Genomic DNA, 23,534 nt, shown 5'->3' on the forward strand with positions numbered 1-23,534 from the left:
TGTGCAACCAAATCACATGGGCAGCTTCAAAGACAACAGATGCATGCTTATTTAACATCACATACCATAATTGTGACAAACAAAAACAAGTCGAATTCAATTTGCTGCCTGACGTCATCTGTGGTCATTGTATCAGACTGCAGTTGTACACATACACAAGTCCAGTAAATGGTCACTTTCATTTGGATGCTTTGGTCATGGGCAATCAAAAAAAAAGAAAAAGAAAAAAAAATAACCTTCTGATGGCGCAGACAGCTCTGTGCAAAGCTTTTACTCACTGGCAATCATCCTCCATAACGTTTTCACACACAATAGTTCACATCTCTTTCTCTCCCTCATACAATATTTTCAAAATCTGTAGCTTATATCATATATGTACATATTTTGTTATCTTACAGTATACACATGCATTCGCTCACTGTAATAAGCATAATTGTTTACCTTGACACATAAATACATGTCCACATTAACTAATAGATACCCAGTGCTCAAAAGTTACATAGGTTTGCAAATAGACACAACTGTGCGGCTTTCACTATTGCAGCTTCCTTTTGAAGCAGCCGTGGGCAGTGTTCCTATAATCCTACTTGCCTCGTTTCTCAGCAGGCTAAACAAAGAGGTACAAAGTGCCAGGTCTAGGTGCACGCTTTGGTGCCGCTTCAGGTGTGGACCCTGTGTCGTTCAGGCTACGATCACTCAACAAGAAGCTAGGATTCTCGTTTAATCGCATGACACTAGTGTATCTAACCATGACTCCATGTACACAAACACTGACCTTGCTGTTACACGCATTGCAGTCAAAAACCTAATCCTTTCACTGCAGTCACATTTTTGCTCACTTTTGGCTTATCGGATCAAGGTAGGGAGAGTTTTAGTATGCTGAGGTCTCAGAATTACGAGCAGACTGAATGCATTATGAACCAGCCAAGAAAAGACACAGTAGATGGCGAGGCATACACAATGACAGATTGATGGCAACGAGCAAAGAGAGAGAGAGAGACCCACGCCCACACAGCCACAAGACAGATTAATGTGATCTTAAAGGTGAAGCAATAACGACAGAAAGACGAACAGACCAACAGAGGTAGAGGAGTAGTGGTGACATCACAAGGTCTGACCAGACATTATTCCTGGCTACACATACAGCTCAAATGAATATGTTTCTCTCTGCAAAAACAAAAACAAAAAACAAAATACTAGGAAGTATGCCTCAGCACTGACCTTGGGCAAAGCAAAGTCTCCACAGAAAATTTACTCATGATTTCTTAGACACCCAGCAGAGCTTCATAGAATGTGGACAAAAATTTTCCTTGACACTTCATATTGATTCCTGAATGTGTCGTACTCCTATTCACTTACGTATCATACTAACAGCTAGGAGCATTGCGGTACAAGTACATTGACACACACAGGCATGGATTTTGTATTATCCTAGACCTTAACCTACCACATGAGCATGGTTGATGTGACTTAATTGGGTAATTTGAACAATGCATTATGATTTACTACACAATGAGGCAGAGCAGCATACATTTTCTTCACAAAATATTCACGTAGAACAGTGATGCCTAAAAGTTAAAAAAAACACGAGAGCTCAGCTCGGTGCTATAATTTCACAACAAGAGACTGCTGACTAGTCCTGCTATTAACAGTGGAGGTGGAGTGGCCATTCTTGGCCATACTCTGCGTGTTGCCTGCCAGACTGGCCATGGTCTCTGCAATTTTGGAGGTCGTTATCTGGCTGTCGGTCTTGCCGTTGATGCCACCCTTGTTCCGCGAGCCCCGCGATCCCGTGCCCCCCGAAGAGGCGCCGGGTGTCGGCGACTTGGCTTTCCCCTGCGCAGAGTTTGAGGGCGCCGCTGGCAGGTTGGCCGAGGGGAGAGTCTTGGGCTTGGTGGTGGTGGTGGGGAGGGCTGTGGACAGGAGAGCACTTTGGGAGGCAAGGCTGCTGATGCCAAGGGCACTGGGGAATGAGGCAGTAGGCACCTGTGGGAGGTTCTTGGGGAGAGCAGCCTGTAAGGCCAAGGAGATGGCCGAGTTGCCGAGAGGTGTGATGGGCTGGACAGACGGGTGGACGACAGGCTGACTAGTGGCTGATGATGGAGTGACGTGGGTGGAGGTTGCAATGCGGATGTGTGGAGGCTGGGTGGCAGTAGCGAAGGGAGGAGTTATGAAGGGCTGAGTGATCATGGAGTGCAAGGGACCGATGTAGCTTGCCGTTGGCAGGAGGAGCGAGGTACCAGCAGTGGCGGGAGACTGCAGGGCAATAGGTGGGATGAAGGGACTGTGTCCTGCATTGGACATGACGGGCAGTGTCTGAGTGATGACTGACGCCGTCATCAGGCTCTTGGAGATTGAACCAGCCGCAGTAGTGAGGACGCTGGTTGACAGGGGGCTGGTCATGCTGGGTGAGGTCAAAGGTGAGGGAGTGGTCAGTATTGGACTGATCTGCTTGGCGGTCAAGCTAACAGTAGTGAGTTCAGCTGACGATGTGACCAAACCATTTGAGATCACTGTCTTGTGGGGGCTGGCTGCCTGGATGACCGAGGGCTGGGCGAGGAGTGAATTGATTCCCACTGTCACCACCGGTTTGCTGGCACCGATGACACTCTGAGAGGCAGGGTTGAATCCCAGGCGCACCGGTGGTGAGCTCATGATGCGAGGAAACAGCTGAGAGTTCCGCATGGGGGACTGGATGACAGGAAGCTGCGCCACAGTGAGCTGACGACGGACCGGTTGGCGCACCACCGGCTGCTTGCCAAGCAGCTGGCTGACAGTCTGCCTTGATATGCTTCCTGCCATAGCGCTGGCTGATTGCGTCACCAGTACTGACATGTCTTTGCCCGCTGGCGGGGACACAACGTGGCTGACGACTGGCGAGATGTGACTAACAGCTGAGGGGATGTGTCCGGCCACTGGTATGGTGGGCGCTTTGTCCTGGTTCATCTGCAGGAACGTGGTGCGGGGGGATATGGAGGTGCCATGGTGCGACGGCCTGATCTCTTCAGAGGCATGTCTTTGCCGGACGGACTCTCCCGGCGGCGCCGCCTGCACCTCTTGCAAGGCACTGATTCGCAGCATGGCCTCGTTCGCCGAGTGGCTCAATCCTGGCACGCGCGTGGTGCTGCTGGTGTACGGGAGGCTGGGCCTGGTATGGTGGCTGGGGAGTGCAGCAAAGGAGGTGGATACAGAGGTGCGAGGGTAGTCAGGATGTGAGAGGTGTGGTGCTACAGGCTGGTGGAGAGGCGACTGAACTCTGGAGTGAGCCTGAGACTTTCTCTCTTCTTCCTCAGCTTCTGCAAAATGATACGTATACAAAATAAGCAATCCTTGAGTTATCATCCAGTGACATACAGGTCTTCCTTATCTTTATTAATGGCTACTGCATGCTTCACAAAATTTCATCAAGGCTTTCTCATGCATCTCAGAAGAGGAGATTCAATATCATTCCATGTTACTTGCTGTCTTGCATAGCACATTTACAAGGCATAAATACAAAGACCAAAATGCCTGTTTTCTAGCCTACTTTTTACATGAAGGAAGACGAAGAAACTAAGTAACATCGGGGTACATCGCATTCCAGCATGTTATTGCTGTCCTGCACAAGAAGCAGCACAGATAAACATGTCACAACAAGAAACCCAACATAGGACAACTGCATGAACATGGCTGTTAGAATGTTATCAAATGTAAAATACGTCAGCACAGAGAACAGAACATACTCTTGGAAACATAAGAAATTCTTTCTCTCCAACAAAATATATGATGTACCGACACATAGAGAGTGACAGAACTAAACTCATAATTTTGATTAGCGCATGATGTGGGACTGCCTCAAACAGCCGAATGGTTTTGAGGAGGAGGTCCACTTCACCTGATGCTGTGGAAGTTGACGCCTGGTCGTCATCATCGTCCGGCTTCTTCTTGTCCACTTCAACAACTATGTCCTTCTCCTCGGCAACCACAAGCCGGTCATCGTCGTCATCATCGTCGTCATCGTCGTGGTCGGTGGGTAGTTTGACTTGCTCACTGGTCGACATGCCATTCTTTATCTTGAGGAGGTCTAGGCGCTGCTGGGTGGCAATTTTCTGCCGCACTAGGCGGTCTTGTTCGTGGTCCAGCTCCCGCTCCTTGCGTGTCAGCACCTGCAATAAATAGAGGTGGGCAAGGATTGGGAAGATCAGTAATCTGTAAGGCATGGTTGGACACAACCTTGGTAGAAAGAAGTCTGTAAAAAGTTGCATGTCACTCTGAGCAGTCAATCTACAATATTCTGGGTATAAATGGGGTTACTTCAAAGAACTTTAGACACTATAGTAATGGTTAACTGTCTATACAAATGTGACACGAAAAATGCCAAAGTATGTAACCGAGGTAGACAAATATTAGTTCATTGAATATGCTTTCAGGTTTAATTTTCAATTTTTGTTTACAAAAGAACATGGGGGGGGGGGGGGGCTCATCAGAGCTTGAGCTTCAAAACTGAGTCAATCTTTCCTTTGGTGTCCCTTGGTACACCAGTTCATGTCATTAAAACTGCCTAGTTAACTACTTCTTGAGGGCCTCACAAACAATCACAACTATCATCCCAAAAGGGTATCAACACAATACAGATGTAACCTGTTCTACTGGATAGAGAGATGAAGACTGTAGTTTGCAGTGTTCCACCCCTCAGTAGCCCTTCCCCTAGGCCCTCATGGGGACCAAATGTACCCATAGAATAACTCTGCAGTCCCTACCCCTACAGACAATTCCTGAATCTGTTGAATGCATTTTGAAAAAAAAGAAGTTATATCAGACTTTATTTCATGAATGGGTCATGCATTAAACTGCTTTGAAATCTGCCATCTTTCTCTGTAGCTATATTCAAGTGATACCAAGAGTGTTCTGCTTGATATAGAAAATACCTTTTTCAAATCTTTTTTTTCAAATCCATAACCATTCATTTTGATCTTTGAGGCAATGAATCAGGGTCCCATTTGACACCTCCATGGGCTCTCACTGCCAACTATCAGGAACACCTCACATTCTTCCCTTCTACATGTATTTTAATGCATTAGACTTGGTTCTTGTAGTTAATGATCTGAGGATGAAGCTATTTGAAAAGCAAGCCTATGGGGCATTTGGGCCTGCCTCTGGGTCCCCTTGGCTCCCAGGGGGACCGTCTGAACTAGTTGAAAAACTTTATACTCCTACCCCTTAGCATGATTTCTGCCAAATTTGGTGAAAATCTGCTCTTGCATTTCAAAAGAGAAGATGAAAAATGTCAATTTTATCCACACACCCCATCCTCACTTTTTAATTCCCCAACCCCCAGGGGGCCCCAATCAGAACATTGCTGCCACTGTCATAGACTAAGTACCTTTCTTCGTTAAATATTAACATGTTTAAGTGCAATACCACTTAACTGTTCTACACTTGTACTTCTGGATCTGGGAAAGCATATCTTTGAATTCACTTGTTTTGGGGCCTATTGGGTCATACCCCGGGTCTCCCAAGGGGCCCATCTGAGTCACCTATACGACTTTGTATCCCTCACCCATCAATTCAGCTCTTCTCAAGTTTGGTTGCAATCAGACCATGGATTATAAGGAAGATGATGAAATCTTTGACCCTTGGATCACACGATGAGTGATGAGTGATACAACTACAGTTTGCAACTAACTGTAATTCGCAGATGAGTATTAGAACTTGGCAAGTAGAAAAGGAATAATCAGCATGGAGTATCATGAACACCTGTTGACTGGCACCATTGGCAAAGACTGGAGTGGAAGCACTACAGGGTTCATAGCTGAAGGTCACATGAAGCAATTTCAGCAAACATCTCAACCCCACATCTTAAATGAGGACATTGATGTGAAAATACAAAATCCTAACACCATTATTTTGCACCTTTGATGAGAATTAATGTATCATAAGGATCAATGGCAATTTGAATGTTTTGATTAACCCTGTCAATAAACTAAGGAAATTGTCCTGAGAACTCTGGAGAATAACTTAAAAAGAGTTCAATAAGAAAAATCAAAACAGAAATCCATGTATATATTACTGGCAGAAAAGAAAACAAAACAAAACAAACAAACACACAATATTCGTTGTTAGCCACTTTCACTTTCATAACATTTCCTGATTTCTAAACTGGAATAAATGAGTTAAAGGATATTGGTATAAAGGTCTGATTCAATTACGATTTACAGGATGATGTGACATCATCATGTAAATCTGTACAACTTGAAGTCATAAAAAGAGTGCAGTTCCTTTGTGCATGTGCTGCATGTGATCCTACTGTCCACTTTCCAGTAAATAAGAAAAAGGTATGTGTACATGTATATTTGGGGATTCTGAGCTCTGACAGACTGCCCCAATTCAGATTTCGATCAACGAATAAAAACTTACCTGAATGTAGCGCAGGGCTCCGCGCAAGATGCTAAGGTTGGAGGTTTTCGATTTTCTGTCCTCCATATTGGGAATGGCAGCCCTTAGGTTCTCAAAGCATTCCTTGAGGTGGGCTCGTCTGCAGAGACCAAAAACAAAACAAACACAAAACACATGTCATGTTATTATGAAACTTGTTTCTCCCATCATTCATGCTTATGTTATTATTTTTAGGGAGCAAGCAAGATAAAGGGATATTACACAGAAACTTATGTAGATGTACAAGTAAATGTGGATCACAGGACATGACAAAGAACCTGAATTTAAACCACTTACAAGAAGAAAAGACATTGAAAATCTGATGCTGCTAAAGCACAATCCATGCAGAAATGTAGACAGCTCTATTTATAAGAATAATCTGTAGCATCTTAAATCGTTTTTGTAATTCTTACTTTTATAGTTTGAATACTTTCAGCAAGATAAACTGCAAGTGGTTGATTACAACTGCCTTTGCATATCACTTTATTAAAATAGCATATCACAACAGCATATCGATTATCAAAACAGTATTCAAAAGGCATCTTTGCAAAATTTATATGATTTATATTTATCATGTCATACTTTGGCATTAAAACATTTTGCTTTTGCAAGATTATCATGATTTCTGTGTCAAAAAAAAAAAAGCAAGAAAAGATTTTACACTTCATTTCAAGTCTGTTCCTCTTTTAACATTTCCTCCTAAAATTACATGATCCCCAGCTGCATGCTCTTCACATTATATCATGTGTCTCTGACTTCTCAAAACTGCCCTGTTTCCATTTTTGCATAAAAGGGCCTCTCAGGATAGCAAACCACGCTGTAGCTCAGCAGATATTCAATAACTTGTAGACATGCCATGACAGCGGCTACAAGTATGTACCTAGCAAAACAACCAACAAGCTTCATGTATGGGCATCAAGTAATGGTGAAACCAATTTTGTGTCATACACAAATGTGTCCAAAGAATGGAGTCTTGATCATATTTGACAAAACATATTCATACTTTCAACTTATTGCAACTATATAACTGCAGCTACTGTGGCAAGTACACATTGTACCAATTGACAAAGATGACCTTGACCGTTGCTAGACTACGTACTTGTGACTATTCACAGTATTTACAATGTAAGTATGTCTCTGTAACAGTAAAATAAGATCATAACATCACCTGCTGATGTGGATGACGGATGTATGTATTCAATAGGGGCATCTCCAAAGTAAAAGGGTACATTTTAGGGATGTTGGGTTATTTTCTACCCCCACCCCCAATACAAAATGATCTTTGAGAACACTTTAATGAGTGATAACTTTGCCTTAAAATTACTAATAAGACCCATAGGAATATATTAGAATATATTAGAATTTATGCCAGGATGAAAATTTTGTTTGAAAAATCCACATAACACACACTGTATGTTCACCACTAAGTCTAGATATGGTATTAAACACAGTGTCTGATAGAATTCAAGGGCTGTTGTGTTTTTCTATTCAATATTATGCCATTCAGTTGAAAAAGAACAACTTTTGACCATCATATGTTAGTACATACATCGTATATGTCAGTCCAGCATAAATGTATGTTCACCCAAAATATTCTTTTGCTCAAAATTCTAATATATTCTTTGTGTGGAGCAATTTGGGGGCAAAAGTTATCTCTCATTATAGTGTTATCAAAGATCATTTGTATGGGGCGGGGGAGAAGGTAATGCACATTGGAAACAGAAAATTTCCTGACATCCCTGAAATGTACCCTTTTACCTTGGAAATGCCCATGTGTGTATGTGTGGTTTTGTGTCTGTATGTGAGTATGTGTGTGTGTTGTTGTTTTCTTTTTATAATACTGACCTGTTCTTTTCCAATTTGTTGTGGACTTCCCTGATACCAGCCCTGCATAAAATGAAACAGTCCAGTATAACTTTATCAAAAATCAATAAAAAACAAACAAACAAACAAACAAACACTCACACACACACAAACACACACACACATACACCATCCAGGTACTGAAACTTTGCAATTTGGATGTGCAGTCACTTTTTTTTGATCTTCTTTAACCAATGCAATGAAAAACCAACAAGAGATGTATATGATGTATGACTTTGAGCACAACTGGATATAAAGCATGTAAATAAGTCTTGGCAAGTTCAATGTCAGCACAAAATTTCATAATTGTCAATGTCTACCCTTTGCAATGCCTCAAGTTGTAAAAAAAAGAGGCATGCACCAGACAGAAGTACAACAATGTTATACAACCCTCAGCTTTTTGACTCCAGCCTTTTATGTGTGTGTGTGTTATTTTTATTTTTTTTTTTTTGGGGGGGGGGGGACATGGTGCCTTTGAATGTTTCTACAGACAAATAGCGCTATATAAATGCTGTTCCATCATCATCATCATCACGTGCCCCACTGTCCCAGCTATTTGCAGATTCCAAGGTCAGTGAACCAATCTTGCTCTTTCCCTCACCTTCCTCAAAATCAATGAGTTCCTGGCCCACTGTTTTTTAAGCACAATAGAAAGCCCCTTGACAGTGGTTCCTGATGGCTGCCCAACAACGTGAGTGCATGCATGCATGCATGCACATATTTCTGTTTTGTAAAATCCCTCTTGCTTGGTACTAGTTAGCATATGACTTCAAAGCACTGATATGGAAAATAAATAGCATGTGACTAAGCCTGGACAACTGAAAAACACATGTACAGTGTATGTACATGTAACACTCAAAATAATACTGAGATGAAGGTTTATACTGTATGCTTGAGGTGAATCTTTGGGATGACATTTACATGCACCACCACGTCTTCTTGTAGCTCTTTTAACGCGAGCCAGACTTGTTTTTGCTTTTGCTGTTTTAAGGGGGTGTTTATAAGGTTATTCTGTATTTGTGCATCACATGTGCATCGCATGTGCATTGCTGCGTCACATTATACCGACACAAAGGCCTGAATTCACAAAGGTAGTTCAAATCCATCTCCTGGATTACCACGTCAATTTCCATGATACAGCACGTTGCATGCTGTAACAGTAATCGAAATCATAACAAATGCACACTGACATGTGCAAGGTACAAATATACCTCCATCTGTACTGCACACTTGTTTTTGTCCATGGACTAAAATTAAACCGTGGATTTTGCTTGAACCACCTTTTGAATTCAGGCCAAAGAGTCTGAATGAAAATGCCCACACACCCACCCATTTTTTTTTTCTTTTTCCAATCTTAACTTTGCACACATGTAGAGTAAGCATAAGAGAGTGAAGCACCCCCTTTATTGGAAAATTTCCTACCCTGTAGACTGTGGCACTCTACATCCTTAGGATTGATGAAGATGAACAAAACACACATATGATTGAACACACACTTGTATCTTTTTTTAAAATGTCACAGGTTAAATTGGCCATGCAAAGAATATAAAAATTAAATCTTTAGAGTAGACACAATCAATAATTTGGTCAAGAACAAAAGATATGCACAAAACTGCTCTACCTTTTGTCCTTCCCACCAGAGTCCGCCGATTCTGCTGAGTCACTCTCTGAGGGCTTGAGAGCGGGAGACAACTTGGGAGATGTGGGTCTCTCCCCGGCAACCCACTGATTGTGGCTGACAATCTGGTGGACAAGGCGTGGACTCCGGCTGCCTTGAAGATTGCTCGGGCTGGGCCCACCCCTCGGACTGTCGGGAGCGGTCAGCATGGTGTACTTGACGTCCTGAGACTTGCCAAGGTGCAGGAGGTCGATGGCCTGGGCCTGCTGCGGAGTCACCATGTGGGGAGCCGGCGTGGTCGACGACGAGGACGGAGGCGGGATGGGAGGGGGCAGCGGAGGGGGCTGGGGCTGCGGTGGCGTGTGCGACGGTGCTGGAGGTTTGGAGGGAGGCGACTTGGACATTGCGGCTGCAGGCTGTTGCTGCTCCGACAGCGGCACCGAAGTGGCCTGCTGGACCAGATGAGGATGCTGCGGCTGCAAGTATCGCTGCGGATGCTGCGCATGCTGAAGATGCAGTGGTGGATGCTGCTGCATGTGCTGCTCACCCGGTTGGTGCGGGACCCGCGTGTGAAGGTGGTACGGAACGGACGCATGGTGGTGAGGAGAGAGGGAAGGAGGTGGGAGTGGTGTCTGGGAGTGTAACTGGGGATGGTTACCTGAATTTGAATGGGAAAGGGGTGGATACGAAGTCGTGTGTTGGATGATGGATACTGGGATGCTGCTCGGCGTCGTTGCCTGGACTTTGCCTTGCAGAGATGCAGGAGAAGGCGTAGCCAGCTGGGCTACACTGGGAGGAGGCTGGCTGTAGCGTGCTTGGACTGAATGAGGATGTCGCTGCTTGCTCGGCAATGAGCCCGCAAGCTGCTTCTCGAGAATGGGAGACGAGTAGTGGCTGAACTCCTTAGATTTGTCTCCATCTACATCATCGTTCCCTGCAGATAGCCAGATAGAGAGAAAAATACACAGAATTAACATCATATGAGGATCATTTAACCACCACAATGCATACATTGTACTTCGAAGCAATCACAGGATGGTACAGAATACTCCAAGATCAAGCAAGAGCAGAAAAGTAAACATTTAAGCAGACAAAGACATATATTGCATACCTGTACTTCAGAGAAAATTGTATGAAACCGGACCTCTTCCTGGCAAGATACTGTAACAATTCACTAGTATCATACAGGCATAGACTTTATGACCTGTATAACATACAAACATGATTTCTTAAGCCACAGCAAATGGATACTGTTGATACCGTGTTGTTGTTGTTGCTTTTGTTTTTTTTTCTCGGGCACGAATACATGAATGGATGATATTTGTTTACTTCACTCAGTTTAAGGTCATGCATCTTATACTACACTGTGATAGTACAACATGTGTTTGTACTTTGAGCCCAGCCTGCTTTCTGTTCACTATTGATCTTGAGAGGCACCATGCCGCAACAGGCAGCGCAGTGATTACTGTGAAAACACACTTTGGCCACAGGCTCAATGTTCAACATCTGCCGTTACCATGTCAAGAATATTATCAAATCCTCTACAGCAGTCTACATGTAAAACAGGGAACCCACCTGACAGTGACCAATACATGTAGATGCAGAATCAGTTCCATTACAAACCTTTTATTTCATAATTCCGATAGCTGAAGAGTTTAAATGTGTTATACAATGTAGAAAATTTCAAGTTGTGCCATATGTTTGATAATGTTTTACCACAGTAAATCTAACTTACCCACAGAATTTCCAGAACTGGGTCACAAAATGGTCACTAGGCATGGGTGATAAATGTGCATTACAACAACTGATCCACTGCAGTTATCTCTACAATATGATTCACACACACACACACACACACACACACACACCAGGAAGCTGGCATTTATAGCACTATGCATCACGAACATACAGTGAAGTGCCAAAAACAAACCATTTTATGGTAGATCAACACTCACACCGTAGCACAAGCAGTATGTATTAAGTAGGCTACTGTGGAAGGAACACATACAATTTGCTTCAAAAGAACCAGACTTCATGATTTCAACTCATCTTGAGTTGGGTGTAATTCACTCTTTCCCCCCCCCCCTTTTTTTTTTTGACAGATGAAGATGTTCTACACAGTATTCAACTCAGTAGCAAGGCATGAAAAAACATGGGTACTTGAAAGGGAAGACACTTGATATGCTTGCTTGTTGATACAATGTACTGTACATGCTGTCTACTTGTACGTGGTACATGTACGTTGATGTATTTATTATGTCTGACTGCCAATTTGCATGTAATGTATGCATCCAGGTATGTACTTTTGTATTGCTCAATTGAGAGATTGCATAAAAAAACAAATACTGTACAATGTACAACTTTTGTATATAATTCTGCACAACCAAAATATGCCCGCCTCCAGATGGTTGAGAAACTGCTAAAGAGTACAGCATAGATAACTAATGAAAGCTTATATTTTATATGCCCAGAACAAAAATGAACTCTTTATAGCACTACTGTATGAAGGGTAGTATTTCATGGGAGCAAGAAAACTAAAAGAAAAAAGGTCCACTGTAATGTTATTGTAAACAAAATTCTTTTCTTTTCTTTTCTGCTGAGATTTTTCTGTGCCAAATCTTGACAGCATTACATGTAGATGCATTGAAAGCTTGCAAGACAGATAAAATGCACCTGACAGGCTTTTAATGATTATGAATACTGTGCATAGTACTACAACCGTGCAGTATGCTGGATCCCTCAAATCATGGAGGAAAAACTAGTACACTTGTATCTCAAAAGTTTTCACACGATTTCAGGAACTCTGCCAGCTCATGATACAAGTCTAGTTCAGTGTAAATGCTACAGGTACAGTGTAACACATTCCATAAATACAATGACCCAGTTTAAAAAACAAAACAAAACAAAAAAAAAAACAAAAAGAATTTGTATACCACATAAAATGCACTTCATACAATTTGTGCATCTCCAAGTGTTTGGCAAACTCTCAATTCCCATACAGTGTAACATACAACACAGTAGTACAGTGTATATAATTTGTACTGTAGTAATTGTACTGTAGTTGTTGGTTCCTTAATATCCTGATCATGTCAAGCTATCATAAATCACCTTCTTGTAATTCTATTTGTATATTTTTATCAAGCTGTAAGTTATGACAAAGATGAAAAGTACTTTCAATTCTATCTGACTCTTTTAGCAAGTGTACATGTATGTCTCCTGCACATAGGAGAATCTGTACTTCCAGAGGTAAATGTACACTGTGTGTGAACATACAATTACAATTGTACACGTAGCTCTCTGTATAATAATACTGTGGAGTCTCTGTGGACTTACTGTACAGTATGTGGAATTGTCAACTAACAAAAATAAAATCTAGATCTATTAACATTCCTGCTCCGTAATTATGACAACTTTATCAACTCAAACAACATGTACAATGTACAGTACGTGTACATTGTGGTTTATGACCCTACATGTATTTCATATGGCAGAGTTGCAATCAGCCTTTTAAAATGTTTACTTTATTGTTTATTAAAGCATAGAACAATGTGCTACATGTACATAAGCAGTTGCTTGATTGCCTGAGGCAGGTGAACCAGTCTGACGAGTTTTTTTTTTTTTTTTTTTTTTTTTTTGAGCAAAGACAAAAAAGACAAAAAAAAAGCTTGCTTGATTAGGAATCTCAAGCAAAAAGTTCTTAAGTCATTTTTTTTTCTTTCTTCTTTTTTTTTTACTTTCCCCCTTCAAACCCACAAAGTCAACAATACACAAGCTTTAATAATGACTGTTTAGTGATGCAATGCACTTTACAGGGATGATATAGTTTTGGTTGAGATAGGGCTTCAGGTTTCCACCTTTTTTTGTGTGTGTGAAATAATGAGAAACCTTTGATGAAATACAAAAGAGCGTACAATTCTAAGAGGAATTCAAAGTTTATTTGATTAAAATCACTTTCTACGTGTAAGTGGCTGAAATATCCAAAAACAAAGAGATATGAATAAAAGGTCGGACCCACTTTTTATTACGATCACAATATTTTACTTTTTTTTAATACATGTACACATGTATCTCGGCTATTTCAAACTGATTTTCATCAAATTAACTTTAGATTCCTCTCAGAATTGTAGCGGTTTCTAATTATCTCACAAAAAGTTCGAATCCGAATCTCTCATCTCAATCAAAATTATACCATCCCTCATTAATGTCACTTCAGCAATTTTAAACACTTTTACACTTTATGTGAGAAGCCCTAACACAATTAAACACCAACACTTAATGGAACCAAGTTTGTTTAATACTCCCATGTGTTTATAAAGTGTGCGAATCAATGTGTACTGTTTATTTAAATGATTGTGGTTTATTTACATAATTGTATTTTATTAAGCCCTTGACTTACATATGTACATGTACACATGATTTTCTACATTATTTTCTTATATTTTTGGACTTTCTTTTCGGGCAAGTGAAATTCATGTTCAGGCATGTGTTCTGCAACAATTCAAAAATCTGCTTGCCCGACTTGGCAAGCGGTAAAAAACAAACAAACAAACAAACAAACAAACAAACTGATGTAAAATGTGCATTGCAGTACCTTGCATAGAATAAGTGCAGATTTGAAACTTGATTCCCGGTACACAAAAGGTAAAATAGCACAAGAACAAAGTTGTAAACAACCATTTCTAAAAATGTACTATATCTAATGTTTGCTTAAAGGCGCCCTGAATTCCCAGCATACAATTTAGAAACCCCTTGCATCTTGTGTATCTACAGTTTTATTTGCATTATCATTATCTGGTGTAAGCAAACTTCTATTCAACATCATTGGTGATTGTGCACCATGAACGAGACATTCTTACTGGGAAGGATGAAGCCGCACGTCATGATAAATGACTGCAGTCATCGCCATTCAACAATAAGGAGGGGGATTAAATAAAATAAAAATAAAAAAAGAAGCCTATCACAATTCATGATCCATACAACTGTACAATACAGGATTTCGTTCTACAATGGCATTGCGCGATACTACCGTACACTGTGCCATACAAAACTCTTCAACAGAACCTCCATTACAATGTACATGTACTGCAAAACCAGACATTCCCAGCATGAAACTTTCGCAAGTTGGAACCGAAAGCCTTTTTTTTTTTTCTTTTTTGTGCCATTAAACATTCGTGAATCACTACTGGCATTCCAAAATGTATTGTGTGGACAAAACACTGTCATGTGCATTTTACTTTCACAAATCTTGGCTCTTCTTGAAATTTGCAGAAGTTTCATGTACGCAAATATTTTTGGTTCTGCAATATGCAAAAGCTAGAGTCTCGGTTTCCAAAATTTGCTATTTGATGCCTTCATAACATGTATGTGAAAAAGATCACAGCCCTGTTGCATTAAAGACTCATATTGTACAACAGTGACACATTACACGTACCTGTTACTTGTGCATACAATGTACATGTTTGGTCACATGATGCTGGGGGGGGGGGGGGTCCTACAGCGTACATGAAATCCAAGGTCTTCAGAAGTCATTGAGAATTTTGAAGGATTTCTTGGAAGCAGAAATGACAAAAGATTTACATGTACTGCAGGCACACACATGCAATGCAAAAACATGTTAGCTCCTCCAGATTAAAGAATTTAAAGCATTATATCCGTGTTGGTCCACAAGTGAAATTAGGGAGCTTTAGATTTTGACGCGCGGACGTTTGAGCCGATGCTTGCGCTGGACGTTCTCCTCTCCCTGCGTCGTGTGGAAAAGTAGCTTTAGATTACGCTGGGACGCAACGTATAAAAAATAAAATCGTGCCCCCATATGATCAGTGTATGAAGAAGCTCTCTACGTCGCAAACAGTGCGGACGTGAAAATAGCCCAGTACGCGTAGTGAAAAACTCAGGCGACGCAAGCTAAAAATAGATTGACCTTACGCACGCTACTGCGCACGCTCAGAACATGTTTTTTTTCCTTTGAACGTCCGCGCGTCTAAAATCTAAAGCTCCCTATTAGTGGAATATGACGACTGTATTCAATCACACTTCTTAATAGACGATATAGTACACATAATATGAATCATCAATTACTACAACTGTATTCTTGGAGTCATAAAGCATGTGAGTGAAAATGCTGTCCACTTTGCTGTTCACATACACGTACAAATTGAAATGTACATGTACATGTATGAGATCAAACAGCATTGCTCCCCAACAAGCCACCGTCATATCACATGAACCACACAAACTCAATGGACGATTTTGGGTTCACCAGAAACCAGACACCCACCTTCACCGGCGTTACCCTACAGTGTTTGCTTGAGCTGTAGGCAGTCTACAACTATACATAATGTATGTGTACATATATAGCTGAACAAATCTAATCACCCACACAGTTTGTACACTATACTAATAGGGTTAATCGCATGGCACTAGTATTTCATGAAGAAATAAAAAGGGGAAAGAAAATCTTTTTTTTTTTGTCACAAAAATTGAATGCGGACAAATATAATTTGCATGATATACATATCCCTAGACTTGAATTGTCTCCCCCCCCCCCCCCACTACACTTCTGGGTTTGAAAGCGGGTCACTTAATTTTTCTGTAATATCTACAATAATATTGTAGTTCATATTTTCCCTATCAAGTTACAATGTACCTTGCGTGTGCATGGTGATAGTACAAAGGCAGATACAATTTCTACAAAGCTTTTCAATTCTACCATATTTCTTGGTATACATGTACAAGTGTAGCTGTAGGCTACCTACACACATTTTTTTAATCTGTTGCCAATTTGTTATTTGTCAGCTGGTTCTGTTCTAGGAAATTTAAAAAAAAAACTTTTACAGTGTTACACAAGGAAAATGGTATGAGGATCATTAATTCTTTCTCTTATAAGGGGCATACAATGTACAAAATGACACACACACACACACACACACACACAAAGACAACAACAACAACAACAAAAAGTATCCCACTGAACTTACCATTCTGGAGGAATACCTTGTGTTCATGTTGTATGTACGTACGCTGACGGAGCCACGATTTTTTTTCCTCCTACACTCAACAATGTCTTCAAAATCTAATCAGTAGTTTAATTACTCTTCTTGCTCATCAACCCATGCCTACTCGAAAGGTCGCTGCCATGTCTCAACTGACCTTGCCTTTCTCATCCATTAATGAAGTCATTACCTTGCATACAATGTAGTCTACTCAAGCCATTTTACTTCACTGCACAGGACATTCATTGTGTCTCCCCTTGGGCAACACTTCTTGTTATAGAATGTAATCCTCCCCTTTGTCAAGGGGTACCAAAAAAAAAAATCAATCTGATCAGCTGTGCAGCAGAGACAAGTAGCAAACTTGTTCATTGAGCATGAGGAAGGTACACAGCATACAGTGTACAATGTATGTTTTATGAAACCAATGGGGGATGTCCTTTGTGTTGATACAGTATCATAGTTTTCACTTTCAATATTAATAAGGTAACATGTACACTATAGTTTTCACTTTCAATATTAATAAGGTAACATGTACAATGTGTACAGTGTATGTTACAATAGATTCAATGGATTCACAGTACAGAATACAGAATATAGGAAAGGATACATAACATTGTACAGTTGTAGATGAAGATAAAAATTAGTCAAATTTCAAGCGGCAAACTGCTAAAGTAAAAAAAAATAAATAAAATTATGCGCTAACTTTTTTCTTTTATGCCATTCCTTTACAACTAATCATTATTTTAGTGGAAAGTGCAATCATTTCAAGAAATTATTTCTTCCCAAACACCCATTCACCTACATTGTACTGAAAGTAGGAACAATACACCCCAAAATAGTCTTCTGTTGATGAGATCTTACTGAGGTAAAAATATATGTGAAGGATGTGAGGTTATATTTCTTCATATTTAAGTATTTTTCTAAAAAAGACCAAACTTATCTTTTTTTTTCCTTCTTACGAATGCTTTTAACTTCCTCATTCATGATAGAGTGCAAGAGCTCATTCCTGATATTGAATAACAAATGTTTGCATACAAATGTACCTTTTTGATTAAAATGCAGTGATAAAGATTTTCGACACAAAAACATATTTATACCGGTACTGTGCATTGTCTACAAGACTATTCACGCAAAGCATACAGCGTAAGAGGAGTCTTCAACAATAGACTGATTTACTAATCTATGTTGTCAATTATGTGTTTTTTTTCGTGTTTTTTTTTTTTTTTTGTGGTCCTATATAAACAAGCTTTTCCATCGACTGGTTCTTGAAGAATAAACTTAAATACTTGGAATCCATCCTGTACATGTACAGGTGAGTTGTACTGTTTATGTATAATCATCAGTTACTGCTATGTCAGGCAAGCTCTGGCAAGCTTTCTGGTAGTCAGGAACAACCTACATTGTGTGTACAATGACCAAATGTATGTGAAAAGTACAGGGTATGCATAAAATCTTAATGTTATGGCAAAGTCTATTTAATGTCACATGACAACTAGAGCTCTCTTTCACAATTCCAAACTCTTTTAATTTTGTTAAAGCAGTATATTGTCCATGATTGTATTGCAATTGATGCAGAGGCTGACGCAGTTTTCTCAACATGGTACATGTACATGTGCGAACATGTTGTGTACATACAAATGTACAGTAGTCTACAGGGGGTGTACATGTATGATCTTCTATGCCATGGAGGTACAAACACATTGTACAGTACATTGTATATTGTAGGTGTTTGGATACAATGTACATGTACATTGTACTATGTACAAATGTATTATAATTGCCATGCACAACTTGAAACAAGATCTTACAAATACATAATTTTTAAAATCTTGTGACCATGAGGATGCTAGTCATCTGTCATAATTCATTGGCACCAACAACTACTAGTAATACCACCAGCAATACATACACGTGCCTGTAAAATTTGTGGGTGAATTTGTTGTGAAACATACAAAAGGAATGTACCATACTATAGTCTGCTCAAGACATTTTTTTACTTTTAACATGTATTTCAACAGAATTGCCTTCCATAGGGCCTACCCTCTACTAAAATTGAAACAGAACCAATATACAGAGTATCATACAGTGTTTGAAATAGTCTCTTGAATGCATAACTTTCTCAATTTCTATAAAAATGAGAAAATGAGCGATTACTACATTTCCCATAGCAGAATAAAACATGCACATGTAATAGCTTGGTGTTGACAAGCAAAACACTTTTTTTTTCGGGGGGGGGGGGGGGTACAGTTTTTGTACACTTACCAAGTTTCTAGGCACATACCAAAGAATTCATTTCTTTCAACAATACGTACAAACATGTACACTGTACACATACAATGTAACAGAGCATTGTACATTGTACACTCGGTACGTACTTGCCAACATTTGATTTGAGAAAGCAGAAGAATCTGACTCACACCTTCTTTTTTTTTTTTTTTAAGGGGGGGGGGCAATAGGAACATTTTAAATTAAAAAAAATAAGAAGAAAATATTGCAGGACAATGTAAATGGCTTAATGTGTGGTATCTGTCACCTCTTTTTCTACATGTGCATCTTTACTGTGTGATACTGTATGTCCACGGAGATGGACAGAAGGGGGAGGGGGGTATGGGAAGGGATATCATCCTCCCACTCAAGGGAGCTTTCACATTCTTAGAAGTGAAATCAATGATCTGGTGGACACTTTTTTAAGAAACTTTTAATGAAACGAGAAAGAAACATGAATATTTAAGGAATTTAATATGAATAGCTTATGTTCTATCTGTCACCTCCTTTTATCTGCATCTGCTTCTTTTCTGCATACAGTATGCAGAGATAGACAGAAAGGGAGGGGTATCTCCCTCATACAATGTACCTTTTTAATAAGTGAGGGCACTTTTACAAAACTTGTACATTTCAATAGAGTGAAATTCAACAATCTGGTGCACCTTTTCTGAATGGAATTTGAAGAAAGTATCATTGGACAACTGAACGGCTAAAAAGTGGAATCTGACATCTGTCACGTCTTGTTCCACAGGCATCCTTACTGTGTAGCCTACAGTGTATAAAAAGGTGCATATCGCTTGCTGGCAATGAAAAATTTACAAATGACAGCAATAACAGATCACGATAATCTAATTTTGTGTCACACTTTGTAGTGGAGGATAACGAGATACAAGAAATGCAGTAGGGCCTAGAAGTCGGAGATAAACAAACAAACAAAAATCACTTTTTTTTTTTTAAATTTCAGTAGGATTTTCTCAGTACCGATCAAATTATTTAATAATCTTTCATAGTTTCAGAGCGGATTATGAAAATGTACTAGTAGGCCTAGGGTCTAGGTTTGATAATATGCACACTACAATTTGTAGTATATGTACATCAGGTTAATAATATAGCCTATTGAGTGTTGTGGTACATAGGTTCTCTTACGTTAGCTCAGTAGAACGAAGGCCAATACTTGCTTCACACAGCTAGTCCAGGGCCACGGCCACGGTCTACCCCGTCTAGACCTCTAGATAGTGTAACAAGTGTATTTTTCTCCTTGTAAACTATATTCCTTCATTCACTACAGCTAGGACAAGGAGGGTAGAACTAGTAGAAATAGTAGAAGGTACTTCAAACGTCTAGCTAGCCTCTAACAGTTAGGCCTACTAAGATTTTACTCCCACGAACTGACTACCCTACTGCACTAGCTACGAACAAAGTGGAATGTAAAGAAATACGAGCACAAGCAACCCTCAATCCATTTCACTTGCAAGGTGACTTCTTCGCCAGTCATTTGACACTATTTTTGTTGACCCAGCCGGCTCATTTGAATATGTATCAACGCGGCCGCGATGCTGTATCACGGACGACAACGTAGCGAGAAGCGGCGTACTACGCAGGTACGTAGAGCCAGTCAGTACCAAGGTCAATCGGGCAGACCGCCATGTAACATAATTTGCCCGTCATTTCCACCATTTCCTCCGTAAACAGAATGACGTATAGAATAGTAACATCTCATGCAGCCCACAATAAAAGAAAAAAATAACATTAAAACAAAATTTCCTACCCTTCCAGCTTAGATACACTGTTATTCGTTCTCAGCAACGTTTAAAAAACTTAGTTCTATTCAGTATTACATGGCTTCGGCAAACAGAAGGCAGGCGTATCCCGTACCGGACCGTATACATCATCGCATCGCGAGAGAGTGTACGATGTATGTATGGCATAGCAAGGCGCTAGCCTGCGCAGCAATGTCCAAGACACACAGCACAAAACACACAACCCCACACACACAACCAACACCGTGCTCACACACGCTCCAGACTGTACACACACATACCACACACAAGCACGTCATCTATTCACAGTATGAACAAGCGGTACATGTGCATACTTACCACGTGTAAACGAATGCTCGACAGCGGCTCCGACAGAATCGACATATTTTGCAGCTTCAAGGAGAGTGTCGATGTTCATGATTTTCCGCGGCCCTGTGATTATTTTGAAGATGAAGGATGTTTTTCACTGCAATACCGATTTGATAAGTCCCAGGTGTAGTTTTAGGAGTCAAATTCACCATATTTGACGTCAATGTAGACTCGCGTCGTGTGAAGCATCGCACGGCACATAATAACACTGCGCTCTACACGGATACTATGACAATTTGCATTTCTCTACGGAGGGATACTTCGTACAGTAATGTAAAAAGTGCCATGATCAATCTCATTTAAAATCTGTAAATTTTGACCGATACTATTTTGAATAACATTTTGTAACTCAGATTAAAAACCCAATATCATTGTACCCCAATTGTCATAATATGCGCCGATCAAAAATGATTTTCTCCCCGTACCGTAATGAAATAACCCTCTAATTTACATACCCCAGCATGCTTGGCCAATCATAGGGCTTGCGAGGGGTTGTTTATTCCACATGCATAATCACGTGGTGTCTTTCTGTTTACCATAATATAAGTCCAATGAAACCTACTCCCTTTATTTTTGGCAATTCGAGTGTATTTGGCTAGTAATTTTGGCCTATAATGATTCAATTTATCTACAGTCTAAACAAAAATAATAATAAACTAAGCAATATAATTGATATGTGAGTTTAACAAGGAGAATATATATTAATTTATGAAAAATAATGTCACTATTTGCGGGGAGTATGTTGAAACGTCTAGACAGCGTTGACAGCCACGATCGACCAGAATCACATGGGTCTTATTTTGTTGCAAAAGAACACGTTGTGATTTGCATATACTATTTTCCATAAACTGAGCTACCAGACGTTTGATACGTATTTTCCATTCTAGGGTTTCTCTTGCACACACGTAGTTCCACATTTATTTTCTGAAATACTGCAGATCCACAGTTAAAAAGAAATAATAATAATTCCATCTCGTCAGAGTCAGCCCATCATTACGATAATGAATGTAAAAAAAAAAAAAAAAAAGGAGTGCTAACATGACTAGGTAAGACCAAAGAGATTTTTCTCCTCCCCACCACTGGTGAAAATCTCTTTGGGTAAGACATAGAGGTCAACCAAGTTAGCTAATCAATTAAGTTGAACCATGGACCTACAACAGGTCCATGGTTGAACTGTTTTCTACTCACTATTTTTCCTCTTCCCGGCTACTTTCACCACATCCCTCTCTCCCTCAAGCTATCACCCCAAAGGAAACAAATTTTTGAATTAGAAAATTGCTATATGAACAAGCTACGGCAGATATGTGAATATATATATATATTTTCACAATATGACATATTTTTTCAGAATTAAATTGTGTCTCTTTCCATTGCCTCACAATGCCACTTGCAGCGTACCTATTTATATAGGCATTGCAATGGCATGTCTGCACAACGGGAGACTACAAATTGAATACTGTATACCCTGAATATTTCGCGAGGTTTTTATGTTCGCAAATTTCGTGAGTCGGATGCTATTCACGAAATTAAAGACAAGCGAAAATATTGACTCTGATCCCAATGTGAATGTGATGTACACATGTACATTTCTCCGTTCAGTACAGGACTCCACGATCGCGAACTCCACACAGGAAATCGTCAGGAATTCCCAATTCGCGAAATTTAAACTCGTGAAATATATGGCGTATACAGTATTCTCTCAAGTATGTTGCACGTAGATTCCACTTGTTTTGGAAGCTGTATGAAAAATGCTTAAAAATACAATTTTGTGTGAAAATGATAATTTTTTGATACGACTATAGTCATAATGATCAAGCTGGTCATTTCCTATGATAAAATGGAATCCAGCCGTCAGTGGCCTTGAATATTTTTACTGCTCTTTTGCCTTTTTTTTTTCACTGATTACAACAGTAGGGCCTACACTACGTGCATATTGATAAAATCACTCAGGTAGATTTGCCAAATCGAAGAAATTAAATTTTGATATCATACAATCATAAGTTAGCGCCCCTTGTTTGAGACGGATTGTACTCCAGTAATAAAATTTTTACATTAAATACATCTTCTTTCTTTATCGTAGAGACGACTAAGAAAAGCCTAATAATAGCTTCACCTGTGCGTCGGTCGTCCGCGGGCTCGCGCGCATGCGATGACGTACTATCATTGGCGCGAGGATGGGGCGTGGTATCACGGTTCTCTAATTTGCATAAACGAGAAATTTGGGTCGCATCATGCTACACGTGACAAACAACA

The 23,534-nt window shown here is 40.1% G+C and overlaps 1 protein-coding gene across 1 annotated transcript; it reads right to left on the bottom strand.

The window, feature by feature from the left end:
* Window positions 1-1,605: 1,605 nt before the first annotated feature.
* On the bottom strand, window positions 1,606-21,330 carry LOC140227668 (uncharacterized). The gene is made up of 6 exons (XM_072308084.1): window positions 21,252-21,330; window positions 9,899-10,829; window positions 8,260-8,301; window positions 6,397-6,514; window positions 3,875-4,145; window positions 1,606-3,296 (listed from the first exon to the last, which is right to left on the bottom strand). Exons 1-6 carry the CDS (start codon window positions 21,328-21,330, stop codon window positions 1,606-1,608), a joined length of 3,132 nt encoding a protein of 1,043 aa, XP_072164185.1.
* Window positions 21,331-23,534: the final 2,204 nt, after the last annotated feature.

Source organism: Diadema setosum, chromosome 4 (assembly GCF_964275005.1).
Source record: "Diadema setosum chromosome 4, eeDiaSeto1, whole genome shotgun sequence".
Lineage (NCBI taxonomy): Eukaryota > Metazoa > Echinodermata > Echinoidea > Diadematoida > Diadematidae > Diadema > Diadema setosum.